Raw genomic sequence first — 13633 nt, 5'->3', positions numbered from 1 at the left:
TTTTTTAATAAATTTAATATAATTTAAACTTGGTGTCGTATAAGTAATAAATAATTATTTCACCAACAAATACACTAAGGCGTATGAGTGTTAGCTAAAATAATAACAAGTATACGCAAATTACTGTCAAGCAATTTTAGCTGCTTTTTAACATTTTGGACAGGTTTTTACCCTTGAGACTTGTTGCTAAAAGGAGTGTTACTTAAAAACAATTAACATTAGTTTAAGTATTTAATATATTTTTAAAACAAGAAGGACTGTGAAATCTCAAAATTTGAGGTAAAAAATTATCTATTATAAAACGTGAAATTAAAATCCAAAATGATTAACAATATTATTTATACACGATGTAGATTGTACCAAAATTGTCTTTATTTTATGACTTTCTAAGAGACTTTTAATGGCCTTTTCTTTTGCTATAAGTAGCATTACAATAATTTTAAATGCCAAACGACTTTTTGCCTTTTCGTAATGCTGTTAGCGGAAAATGATTTAAAGTTTTCCTACCATATCTTGTGTACAACAGAGTGTGAGAATAAATGTCTGTATGTATGTGTGTGGCAGCAACATTGACCTAAATATTTGGATATTAACAAAAGGACAAAACAGTTAAGTTTGTTTAAATGTCAAAAACACTATAAAAAGAAAATATGTATTTACATAGCGCTCATTTACTTTAGGAATGTTTTAGTTCAAAACTATAACTACCGAAGAAAAATGCTTTATTTATAGCCTTCAATCCATTTGTAATTTCTACTAGTGCGCTGAACAAATATAGAATATATATTGTGGATCCTTATATATAGCGAAGTCGGTTAAGCTATGTCCGTCTGTGTGTCTGTCTGTTTTATTATACACAAGATTTGTGTCAGTTACCGGCCTTAATCAGGGATGGAAACAATTGAATGAATAAAATAAATAATTTAAATTGTAAAGAAAACGTTACATTGTAATCATTTGTATTTAGTTTTTTTTTTTAATAAAAACACTTGTTATTGAAAAAAACTTCTTAAAAAAAAGAAATTTTATTTTTAACAAACGAAATTAGCCATGAAACTAGCAGAAGAAATTGAAAAAAGAAACAAACCCTATGACATTTAAAATTAAAACTATTCTTGTAACAGAAATATTCTTTGAGAGTAAATATCATTAAAATTATTTAAAATTTTAAATTAATCATTATCTTTTTTTAATTTCCTTGCAGACTTCCCTCAGCTCACCGTAAACCATAAAGGACCAATACAATAAAAAGCCATAAATAATATTTTTTGATATTATATACAAAACCGCTCGGAGAAACCATGGAATTACCTTCAATGGTTCAAAGATCCGGCGACACTCTAATAGTGCGCAGTGTAGTTAGTGGTAATCCCATTTATATGGATCAAGAATCAGCAGGAAATAACAATAATAATAACAACAAAAATAACAATATGAATTCCCCACAAACATTAGCAGTAACGAACAATCCCAACACCCTACTGATGGAACATTTCCAACAACTGAAAAGAACCCAAGAACATTTAATGCAACAGCAACAACAAAATATTGTCCAAGAGCAGCAGCGTCAACAGGCCGCCGCCATGGAACTTAAAGAGGAAGGTTTGCCGCAATGTAAAATTAAACGTAATTATAGCTGTAATTATTGTACATATTTCACACAAAATCCTCGCTACCACCTGACACATCTGCGCGATGTTCATGGTGAGAAAATAGTTATAAATAAATGCAAATTGTGCCTGTATGCCTCCCGCCACTATCAGAAACTGGTGCGTCATATGAAAATGGTGCACGGTTGTACCGATGGCATAGCCAGCGGTCATGGTCAGGCTCGTGGTAAGCGTGGCATGAATCGTGAGGCGAGGAAAAGGAAACTGGAGGAGAGCGTACCTGCCACGGGTGTGATAAGTGCTTTGAGTGTGGAGGCTATAAATGCGGAACATGTAAGTATTAGTTAGTAAGTGAGGAACAAAATTTGTTAATTTATATTCAAAATCTTCATCAATTTTGAAAATTTTGCTATCAAAACACTTTTTTAATTAATTTTTTCTGTCTTCCTTTAGCTTAAAGCCGACATGGAGCATCAGAAAATGCAACGTGACATCGAAGCCTTTAAAAAGCAACAGGAGGAACAACAAAAATCTCAACAGCAGAAATTCAATGAAGCCATTTTTGCTGCAGCCGCCTATGAACAGTTAAGGGTCCAACGAGAAATCGATAATAGAGAATCTCTAAAAGTAGCCGCCACCCATTCCAATTATGAACAACAGCAACAACAAACATCACCTGTACAAAATCGTGAAGATAGTCCTTCCCAAAATAGAACTTATGAAACCGCCACACCTGCCCATCAACAACATCATTCGACACCCCTACAAATGACACCACAACGATCAAGTTTAGAATTAACACCTTCTCCTTCGGGCAGTAATTCCTCACCTCCACCAGCCTTAGCACTACCACCACCTGGCCATCAGCAGCATTCAGATGCTAGAAGTGCAGGTAGTGTTACGCCTCTGGGTGCTTCCGATGAACCCTCCAATAATCGTTTAATGAAATGCAGTCTATGTGATTTCACCACTTTGTATCGCAATCATTTGCTGGAACATGAAATCGAAGATCATTGTAATGCCAAGTTTTATCGCTGTGAGAAGTGTTCGTATGTCACACATATTAAGGCTCGTTTTAGTAAACATGTCAAATATCATTCTATGCCCATGATCAAGTGTGTCACGTGTGATTTTCGCACACCTTACAAATGGAATCTGGATCGTCATATGAAAAATCATGGTGGAGCGGGTCCTTTTAAATGTGCTGCTTGTGATTTTACTGCTGACATTAAACAATCGTTAACAGTTCACGAAATGAATCATCATGTACCACCGGTAGGTCATGCAGCTGGCATGACTTTAGCACGCAGACGTAATAAAGTGGGAGGCACCGACCTCAATGAGGACTTTTTCAGTGATTCTGCTGAAATGTTAGAGGATCATTTCAACAACAACAATATGGATGAATATGATGAAATGCTAATGACAGCTGGTCCCATAGGCATGTATGAAACGAAAAGATTGCGTTATGATGATGATGAACCCACGGATTTATCTCAAAAAGGTGGCTCTTCTGATACATCCTCCGTACATAACTCCAATTTGAGTATACCGAAAGCCAAGAAACCCCTACCGAATCTTATACCCATAACAAAAGAAAGCGAGAATATTTTGAATCTTTCCACGGACTTGGCCTCGCGGTCTTCACTGTCGGAAATCGCCTCCATGTTTTTCAATGAAAAACAAATTTCGGAAATGTTGCAACCGGCAGATAAAACAGAGGCTATGGCAGGAGCGGCTTCGCAATTATCACCCACCACCACTATTACCTCTTCAGCCAGCAGTAGAAGTTTGTTGAATCGCAAGACAGGTTCATTCTTCGATAAGATAAAGTCTTCCTCCGCCACTAATGAGAATTTGATATGCCCCTGTGGTCACATGGCCAAGTGCTTATCAGAGTCTATAATTCATCGTAAAACTTGTACGTTTTCCCCACTCTCCGCCAACGATGACATGGACCTGGATGACGATGAACATGATGAAGATGGTGAGGAGGGCCGTTTAGAAATTGATTTTACCGAGGATGAAGAATGTGACAAACAATCACATTCGGCTCTTAATCTCAGTGTTACCGGTTCGACACGTTGCCAGCATTGTCGTCATCGTTGCAAGTCTTCGGTGGATTTATTGAATCATTTGAAAATCTGCTCCGAGGCTAATAGTCGCTGTGATTCTTTGTCTGGCGATAGTTGTGCTGGTAGTCGTGTTATGCTGGGTGATACTAGTGCCAACGAATTGCAACATCCCATGGAAAATCGTGTTTTTATTTGGAATAAATTACCTCGCAATCAGCAAGAAGGTAGTGGTGGTGGCAGTGGTTCTCAAAGTTCTGACGGCAATCAACGTCAACAGCCCATTAGTGGCAATTCGTCTTCCAATGCTGGTGGCAGTTTGTTGAGTGCAAATAATGATGAGAATAGTTATTATGGCGTGGAGACAGCTCCTGGCTATGGAGAGGTAAGTCAAAAATGTTCTTAAAACGAACTTCAAAATTTTCACGAACTGTAAGCTGTTTATGTTTGAACAATTAAAGCTTAAAAGCTTGTTATAACTTTTTAATAATATGATTTTATAAAAACGCGACCATTTTAATTCCTACTAACTTACGTCCGTTATCCAATGAAATTTGAAACTTTCACTATTTCCAGGTAACTAAAAAGATGACACCCGAAGAAGAGGCTGCCAATTCGTCATTGAAAAAGGTCTACAAATGTCCTCATTGTTCATTTTGGGCTTCCACAGCTTCCCGCTTTCATGTACACATTGTGGGGCATTTAAATAAGAAACCATTTGAATGTTCCCTGTGTTCTTATCGCTCTAACTGGCGTTGGGATATTACCAAGCATATTCGCCTAAAGACCATTAGAGATCCTAGTCATAAAAATGCTCGTGTTCTAATGAATGACGAGACCGGTAGGCGAAACTATACAAAATACAATAAATATATCACGCTAATGAAAGTAACCGAAGAAGATGGTGATCCGAAGCTAATGAAATCGGGAGAAATGACCCCGAATCAGGTAGCTTCTTTGGCTTTTATTAATGATTACAATAACAAGCAGCAGAGTAACACTTCGACAGCCAATTCAACAGTTAATAATATTTTAAATGGTGTAAGGGAAGACATAACTTTAGAACCTATACCAGCTAAGGCATCAGTACCTTCAGTCGATGATCAATTATCGGATAATTTTATACGTTTGCCCTTTTTGGCTTCCATGGTCAATGCAGCCATGGCTCAGCAGCAACAACAAAATGATAATGAACAAAATGCCCCCACATTAATAACGCCCTCGGTAACAATATCGGCTGTAAAAAAATCGCCACCTGTTAATCAAAATTACAAGCCGAGTGATGAAATCACTTTGGAAGTTAGACAAGAGGGCAATGAGAAAATCACCAACTACAAGTGTCGTAAATGTAATTTTAGGTAAGTTTACTGAATTTTATATAAAAATAACGAATTCTCATGATAAGTTTGTTCCCTTAGACATGTTAATCGTGATGCTGTTTTAGCTCATGTTAAAGTACATTTTCCGGATACAAATCATGCTATGATTTCTCCCAAATCTTTACAACAAATGTCTTCCAACAGCAATGGGCTGCAAGTGGCAGTCAATCCAAATCTTTATATGAACAAGGTTTTGGCAGCCATGTGTCTTTCCCAGCAGCAGCAGCAACAACAACAACAGCAGCAGCATAATTCCAACCCAAATGCACAATTGACCAATTTAATGGCTGCCGGACTCTTGGATCAAGCCAATAACACCAATTTAAGCGGTTTAGCTTTAGCTCTGGCCGGTAAATCTCCCCTTAAGACATCACATTTAAATGCAGCTGCTAATATTATTGAGCATGGTGAGCAGAAAGCGAGTCTAAACGAGGCAAGTGCCCAAAACACTACGACGTCGCCAATTCAATTAACTTTAAAAACTTCACAAAATCAGCTACAACAGCAGACACTTGCGACGTCTACATCGTCAGTAACAGGTGTTGGGTCGACGGTGTCGACAAATTCACCCTCCTTACAGCATTTATTAACTTCACCCAGAGGCTCTTTCTCACAAAATCAAAATGATAATTTAAATAATGATACAATGGTTATGGGTTCAACACTACTTAAAAATAAGTCTGGATTAATGACAGCAATGTCACCGTCACCATCATCGGCTACACCGAATACAATTGTAACTACCACTACTACTCCTCCTACAACTCCAAATCATCTAGCATATCAATTAAATCAAACAACACCCTTCTCACTGCATCATGGTGAAGGGTGTGGTGGTGGTGTTGGTCTATTAACTGGTGATATTATGGGTGGTATACAAGATCATCATCATCATAGTATGGTTATGGGTGTTGGTGGTACTTCCTCCTCCTCCGATCATATACCAACTAGTACTGTAAACATCAATAATAATAACAATAATATGGCGACTTCTTTATCCGCCGCTGCCTCATCTTGTTCTACATCATTATTGTCATTGTCTAATCCAAATTTTATTCAAACTCAGACTCAAAATCATAATTCATCTTCTAGTAATAACAATAACAGTAATAATTTGGGTAATTTATCTGGTAATGGTGTATCAAACAATAATAGTAACTGTAACTATAACAATAATAATGTTAACGGTAACGGTAATGGTAACAACAATAACAATAATAATTTATTAACGCACGATACAACTGCCGCCGATAGGCGTGATCCATCGCCATATCGTTGTGGTCATTGTCATCAAGTATCAAATTGGAAGCATGTTATTCAGGTATTATTTTAAATTATGTGTTTAAATTCTATGTATTTTTTTTTAGAGAAAATATGTATGTGTGAGAGAGTGAAAGGACTGTTTGATAATGAATGTGATCAGTTGTTATAGTAGGAAAATTCTGAAATTTTAAGAATTTTGAGGATTGTATTATTTTGAAAAGATTTTTAAATCCTTTAATTTCATTCCTAAGTACAGCTTAAATTCCGGAAATTCATAATTTGTTGTTTCCAAATTTAGACTAAGAAATCTTAAAGAATAAGATACAATAGAGATTTAACCTTTGTTTGGAAGTCAATGGTTAGTACCTTCAAAGAGCTTAACATATTTTATAAATAACGGTAACTTCGCGCTATTACAAGGTCTCAAATATAACGGTTTTTAACTTTTACTAATCTGATAATTGATACAGTGAGTTAAAAGAACATTTATAATGATAGATATTTATTACTGGTTTAAATCTCTTAAACACTAATTGTCATTTGCAATGGAGGAAATGGGAAATTAATTTCGTATTTGTATAAAAATATTTGTTAGTACATGCCTATTACAAAACATACGAAAAACAATTATCCAATTCACAATCGGTATCGTAGCGTTGTATCGCAGTGTGTCGAAATATTTCTATAACTGTTGATATATTTATAAAAAGATTTCCATACTCATTTTTGCATACTTAGCTGCATACAACAATAATTTGAACAAACTTATATACATACATACTTATACTTCTCACGAAGGTGAAGTGTAAACAAATTATGACATACAACGATACAATGCCGATGGTGAAGATATAAGAAATTCTCCTATTACACATTTCTTTGTATTAATATAGTCCATATTTAAACTTAAGGTGTTTGGTATTTAATTTTTTTTGTTAAAAGAAAATGGTGTCAGTCTTTTTGTTAAGAATTTTTTATAATTTTTTATGTTTATTATATATGTATGTTTGTATTCAAATTTAAAGTTCTTTTTTAAAAAGGGGATTTGGTGTGCATCTATATATAATTCATTTTACAATTATTATACAATTACAAAACAAACAAAAAAATACTCATTTAAAAAAAAATTGAAATATGTTTTATGTATTATTAATAATTTCTTTATATATAATTATAATAATAACAAAAAATTTTGTTTCTACAATCTCTACAGCGTCACTGTCGCTTGAAGCATGCTGGCGTTATCAATATCGAAACCCTTGATCGTACAGCCACAAACGATCGTCATGCTACACCCATCTATAAGCCTTTAGTAAATGGCGCTACCAATGAAAGCAACAACAACCATAATAATAATAGTAATAGCAACAATACAAATTCCACTAATAGTCATTATAATTTGACTTTAAAGGCTTTACAGCAGCAACAAAATCAAAATAATAATCATAATACAGTACTTATCAATAACAATAACAATAATCTACAACTTAAAAATGCCAACAATGTATTAAAAACTGAAACAAACAACAATAATAACATATTGCCATCATCCATAGCAACGGCTTTAAATGCTGCAAATACCACACAGGATTTACAAGCAGCTGTAGTATATTTAGCTGCAGCCTATAAAGCTGCTACTAACCAAACAAATAGTGTTAATACTTTAGCCAATCTACCGGCTATTACTAGCATGGCAGAGGAATTACTTCTGCAACAGCAATTACAACAAAATGATCAAATTGAAATAACCAGAGTTTCGTCTTCAAATCATAATAACAGCAGCAGCAATAATATCTTAACAACCCCTACAACGGCCAACAATTCAAATTTGGCTCAATTATTGGAGTCAAACTTAAACTCTGCCTCAAATCGTGTTTCTTCGCCTCAGCACAATGCCAAATCGAAACAGCAAAAATGTCCTCTTTGCACTTATATTTGTGATAGTAAATCTCAAATGAATTACCACATTTCCTTGCATAAACCCACTCAGTATGAGTGCCGCATGTGTACTTTCGTTTGTGCCAAGAAACAACATTTGAGTTCTCATATGCGCACAGTGCATCAAATGCAACAGAATCAAATTTTGGCGGCCACATCTAATCCATCGCAGACAACGAATGCAAATAGTATCAATATGGATTTCGGTTTAGCTTTGCAAATAGCTACAGCTGCTCAAAATCAGGTAAGATTTCCATTGCTTCGATTTCTTTTTATAAATTCAGCAATGTACTTTAGATATTTGGTAGCTGAATTGAAATTTTAATAAAAATTTCAAAATTTTAATAAAAATTTCAAAATTTTAATAAAAATTTCAAAATTTTAATAAAAATTTCTAAAATATGAAACTCCTTTAATTTTAACAAGACTTTTTCACCAAATAATAACAATTATAACAATGATTTTATTTAATATTTTTCTAACAGGACTCCACCAACTTAACAACACCACTGGCCATCGATTTATCTGCTTCACCAGTGGCACGTCCTTCAACTACCTTAACACAGAATAACCAACATCAGAATCATCAAAGCCAATTACCACCGGAATATCAATATCGTATGATCTACTATTGTAACAAATGTCCGGCTCGCTATGCCCAAAAACACAATGATCCATTAACGGCCCAAAAAGATCTAGATGAACACTTAAGACAACATGAAAATAACAATTCCAGCAGCAGCGAAGATAAACGCAAGTATCACTGTGACTACTGTGATTATCGTGCTATGCATGAGTCCATTATACAAACCCATCGTTATGTGCATACTACACAATATCAAGAGAAATGCAATGAATTGTATAAGAATTGTAAAGAGGATTCTGTGTATCGGGCACCTAAACTAATGCATATAACCGCCACCAAAAAGCCTCATATGCATGAGACTATTTGGGTGGTGGATCATGACTTAAATGAGGGTCATCATCATCAGCAGCAGCAGCAACAAACCAAACATCATCAAAATTCGGTAATAACCTCCAGTTCGCAAAGTAATTCCTATGAAGCGGGTAATTCTTTGTTAAAGAAGCAATTAGAATCAAGGCAAGTATCAGGTTCAGGAACAGCAACTGCAGCAGCTAATGAGGAGTTGCGTAACAGTAAGCCAAATCAAGCCGAAGCCGATGATTCTAATACCGCTTCTACCTCGGCCTCAGTGGCAACTGGTGATTTGGCTCATGAAAATGAATCTCGTCCTATACCCATCCCCGAAGATGTTAGTCCAGAAAAAACCTCTTCGGACAATGATAATAAAGAAAAGTGTGAACATTGTCCTTTTGAAAGTTCCAACGAGGAAGAATTTAAAACTCATTTGCAACAACACATTTGTGTCTCCCAACAAAAATTGGCTCACATCTGTGAGCATTGCGATTATTCAGCCGAAGAGCAGGATCAAATAGAAGAACATACCCGGGTACATTTCAATGGTAATGAAAAGTTAAAGGATGTTAGTTTCTTTACACGCTATGATAACTTAGAAATAAGTATGAAACAACCAAATGAGGAAAATAATGAGGAGGAAAATGTAAATATTAAAAAGGAAATTCCTAATAATAACAATAATGAAGAAAATCGTGTTAATGAAAACTTAAAAGATTCCTCTGGGGAATCTATAAAAGTTAACACCGAACCAAAACAACCCAAATGTGCTAAAATTATTCTATATAAAAATGATGGCTGTTTAACCATCAAAAAAGAAACAAATGAACAGTCTAACCAAAACCAGCAGCAGCAGCAGCAGCAGACAAGCAACAACATCACTGAAAATATAAGTGATCGTTTGCGCCGACGTATAAGTCGCCAGGGTGCTGCTGCAGGAGCAACATCGAATCAAGAGGAACAAACGTTGACTGCCACGTCAACTTCAAATACAAGCCATAAAACTATACTAGTTAATGCCAAAACTGGTCAAGTTATCAGCAGGAATTAAATATTATTTTTTATTAATTTTAATAATTTAAAACAAATTATTTTAATTTTTTAATTTTTAAATTGCTTTAACATATTATTAAACATTTTCTTTGTTGCTTTTAATTGTTAATTTGAAAACATTTGAAGTCACGTTTCGTTTGTGTTTGAACTGTAGTTTTATTTAGTTTTATTTAATTTTAATTGTTAAATTTTGTTTATTTTTTTTAATTATAACAATTAGTTTAGATCTTTTTGTTTTTTATTCTTGTTTGTTACTAACGTTTTATTCTGTTCCCACAGTTTGTTAAAAATAATTTATAATTTTAATATTAATGAAATAATATTTAAGTTTTTATGTTTAAAAATTATATTTAGTTAAAAATATATCAGGCAGGGGCAGCAAATTGGTTTAATTATTAATAAAAATTTTAAAATAAATAAATAATTAGAGGAAGTTTATAAACAAAAATAATAATTTATAAAAAGAAAATACACTGTGATGTTCAAAAAAGAAAAATTAAAATTTATTTAATATAAAATGTTTAAAAATTAGTTATACAAACGTATTATATAAACATACTTTAAAAAAAAAATTAAACAAAATTTAAGCAAATTTTTATTATAAATAATTGTTTGCAGTTTTGATGATGATAATGATGATGCTGCACCTTAAAAAAATTACAATTGCACTTTAAAATTTATGTTTTTGTATTTAACACAATTTTTAACCTTTAAACCATAAAATTCACAATGTTATAAACAATTTTTTAAAAGTATTAACAGTTTCATGTTAAACTTAAAACAGCAAATGTTAAATATTCATTTCTCATTTGCCAGACTTAGTGAATTTTTGTTTAAACTTTTTAAAGTGGAATCTTTTTTTTTTTAGAGAAATGACTTAAAATTGGTGTAAAATTTGTTCCTTTTCTAAATATTTTAAAACATTTTGAACATTTCTAATTAAACAACAAAAATGAGTAGCAAAATAGTCATTTATTTTTATTAAATCTACATACATACATAATCTTGGTATTATGTAGACATGTTTGGTTTATTTTGTAATAACAAAAAGCTCTAGTTATTAATAATAATAATAATATTATTATAAAACATATTCTTAGATAATTTTATGCATAAACTTTTAACAATTTACAAGTTAAAGTTGTTTGTTTTTCTATATAAATTTTTAGTTCTTAGTTATTTAAAAATGTGTATTTTATTTAAAATATATTCCCACCTTAAACAAATAATTATAATTAAATTCCAATTTTTAAAATAATTCACTAACTTTTAAGCAAATCAAACACTAACCAAAATTTATTTTCTCTTGCAAAATAAAAAGACACAAAAAATTTATAAAAATTGTTAATTAATTTTCGTTTGGTATTAAATTTGAAAAGGTTTCAAAAAAAAAAAACAAATTTAATTTAATAACTCTTTCAGCAACAACTTTAGCTTGTAAATTGTTTATTTATATTTTGAATAAATATATTTTACAAACAAAACCATAACAAATAACTTAGTTTAAGAGAACAACTTAATTATAAACAAAATTTAATTAATTAAATACTTGTGGAATAGCGGGGCCATAATTTTATTGATAATTATATATAAAATATATAAATTAATAAAAACAAAATTTAAAGATAAAAATTTAAAATGTACAAATATTTCCATATATATTGTTAAAGAAAAATAGCATTTAATCTAACAAAAAAGAAGTAAAATTGGTGCAAATAGGATTCTGTAGTTAAAATAAAAGCTATAAAATTCAAAAATATTAAAACAAATTTTCTTATTAATAGAAAACGTCTAAAAGAAACCCTAGTTTTTATTTAGGCCTTAATTATAATTTGTTGTTTGTATTATTTTTGTTTTTTTCTTTTTGCTAAAATAGTTTAAAAAAGAAAATCAAGCACACAATAAGCACACTTTACGCACACAATTTTAGAATATATTTTGAAAATAAAAAAAAAAGTTTTGAAAAATAACACAAATTGTATTTTATTAAAAAAAGTGAATATTTAAAAAATTCTAATTCTGTTTGAATATTATAGAAAAATGTGTTAGTAATAAAAGCTGTTATAGTTAAGCTTTTTAATTAAATCACGTCCGTAGTGGGCGTGGTAGTTTTTAACCCCTATTCTGCATTTCAATTCGAAACGAAATTTTTTCCGTTTGGCAACTTTGGTATTCTGAATTTCGATTCGAAGCTCCGTCACTAAAATCATACTTACGATCGTAATGCAGAATACACACAATCGTAGAGCATTGAAATAAAATGGAATTGTTTCTTCTTTTTCTTAAGATTCCGTTTTTTGTTGGAATACCGATTTTTGATCGTAGCCGATTTTGATCGTAGCGAATGCGGAAACGAATGAAATTTAGACTCACCAGAGAAAACTCAAAATTTTATCACCGGAAAAAAGTTAGAAATGTTAACTTTATAGTTACCATTTTCACCATTTTACAATATATGTACCAATCGTCCAATCAATGAAGGCCTATCTGTCCCTGTAAATTTTGTAATCAAACTGTCTGTAATCATCTACATATTTAAAACATAAAATTATAAAAATTTTGTATAACTATTTTCAATATCTATCATTAATATTTATCTTTATTACTGCAATTTTAGTTTCGATATCATAACATTATTACGCTGACATTTTTATGTCTTTATACAACGCTGTTGGATATACCCATACCCATACCTTTGAAAACAACCTTGTATGTGCTAGCTGTTCAAATGCAACTCTGGGCAAATTGGCATTTTTCTTTTTCGCTTCCAACCAGAGACTTGCGACGATTGTTAGACAGCCGGCTAAGCCGAGCCGCCGAAGAAATTTAGACGCCTCCACCGAAAATTTGTTTGGCTTATAACATGAAAAATTATTACATTTAAACATCGAAATTCGGTGTTTTTGAACTGAGTACTACAAATTATGCATTCCATTTTTCTATATAAATGTGTGCATCTATCTATTTTCAAGACATTCTAAAAATGAGTAAAAATATATACATATCTATATAGTTGTATATAATGTCTACAATACGACTAGTAAAAATTTAGTTTAATTTCAAATAAAATAATTTCATTTTAAATTTTTTTTTGTGAAAAAAGTTAAACATAAAATTCAGAAAAACATATTTGAAATAAAAATGGGTTTAAAATGCCTATAGCATTTATATACAAATAAAAACGCAAAAATATATTTTATAAAAAATTATATTCTATTTACTTTCAACTACATATATTTGTGTACTCGTTTTCAAAACGGAAAAATTTATGCAAATTCTTTTTTAAATGAGAAATTTACTCGGATTCGGTTTACAGAACAGATAGGAATGTCTATTTTTTATTAATCATATACTTTAATAGTAAAAACGCTTATTATTTTC

The 13633-nt window shown here is 31.9% G+C and overlaps 1 protein-coding gene across 5 annotated transcripts in view; it reads left to right on the top strand.

Moving 5' to 3' along the window:
• LOC119608050 (probable serine/threonine-protein kinase DDB_G0282963) overlaps positions 1 to 12222 on the top strand; it is a 32735-nt gene extending 20513 nt beyond the window's left edge. For 2 of the 5 annotated variants that reach the window (XM_037962290.1, XM_037962291.1), the window contains exons 2-7: positions 1205 to 1943; positions 2064 to 4067; positions 4259 to 5040; positions 5101 to 6382; positions 7538 to 8506; positions 8748 to 12222. In XM_037962290.1, coding sequence (XP_037818218.1) covers positions 1302 to 1943; positions 2064 to 4067; positions 4259 to 5040; positions 5101 to 6382; positions 7538 to 8506; positions 8748 to 10250 — 7182 coding nt within the window. In that variant the 5' untranslated portion in view covers positions 1205 to 1301 and the 3' untranslated portion in view covers positions 10251 to 12222. Of the gene's footprint in view, positions 1 to 1204; positions 1944 to 2063; positions 4068 to 4258; positions 5041 to 5100; positions 6383 to 7537; positions 8507 to 8747 lie in introns of those variants that run through there. The other 3 variants (XM_037962292.1, XM_037962294.1, XM_037962293.1) reach the window with 3 other exon arrangements.
• The last annotated feature ends 1411 nt before the right edge of the window (positions 12223 to 13633 follow it).

Source organism: Lucilia sericata, unplaced genomic scaffold (genome assembly GCF_015586225.1).
Source record: "Lucilia sericata isolate MDLA Ls3-8-SP2 unplaced genomic scaffold, ASM1558622v1 Contig000781F_arrow, whole genome shotgun sequence".
In the NCBI taxonomy this organism is placed as follows: Eukaryota; Metazoa; Arthropoda; class Insecta; order Diptera; family Calliphoridae; genus Lucilia; species Lucilia sericata.
The sequence above is the reverse complement of the archived record's forward strand: the minus strand, read 5'-3'. Positions and strand labels throughout refer to the sequence as shown.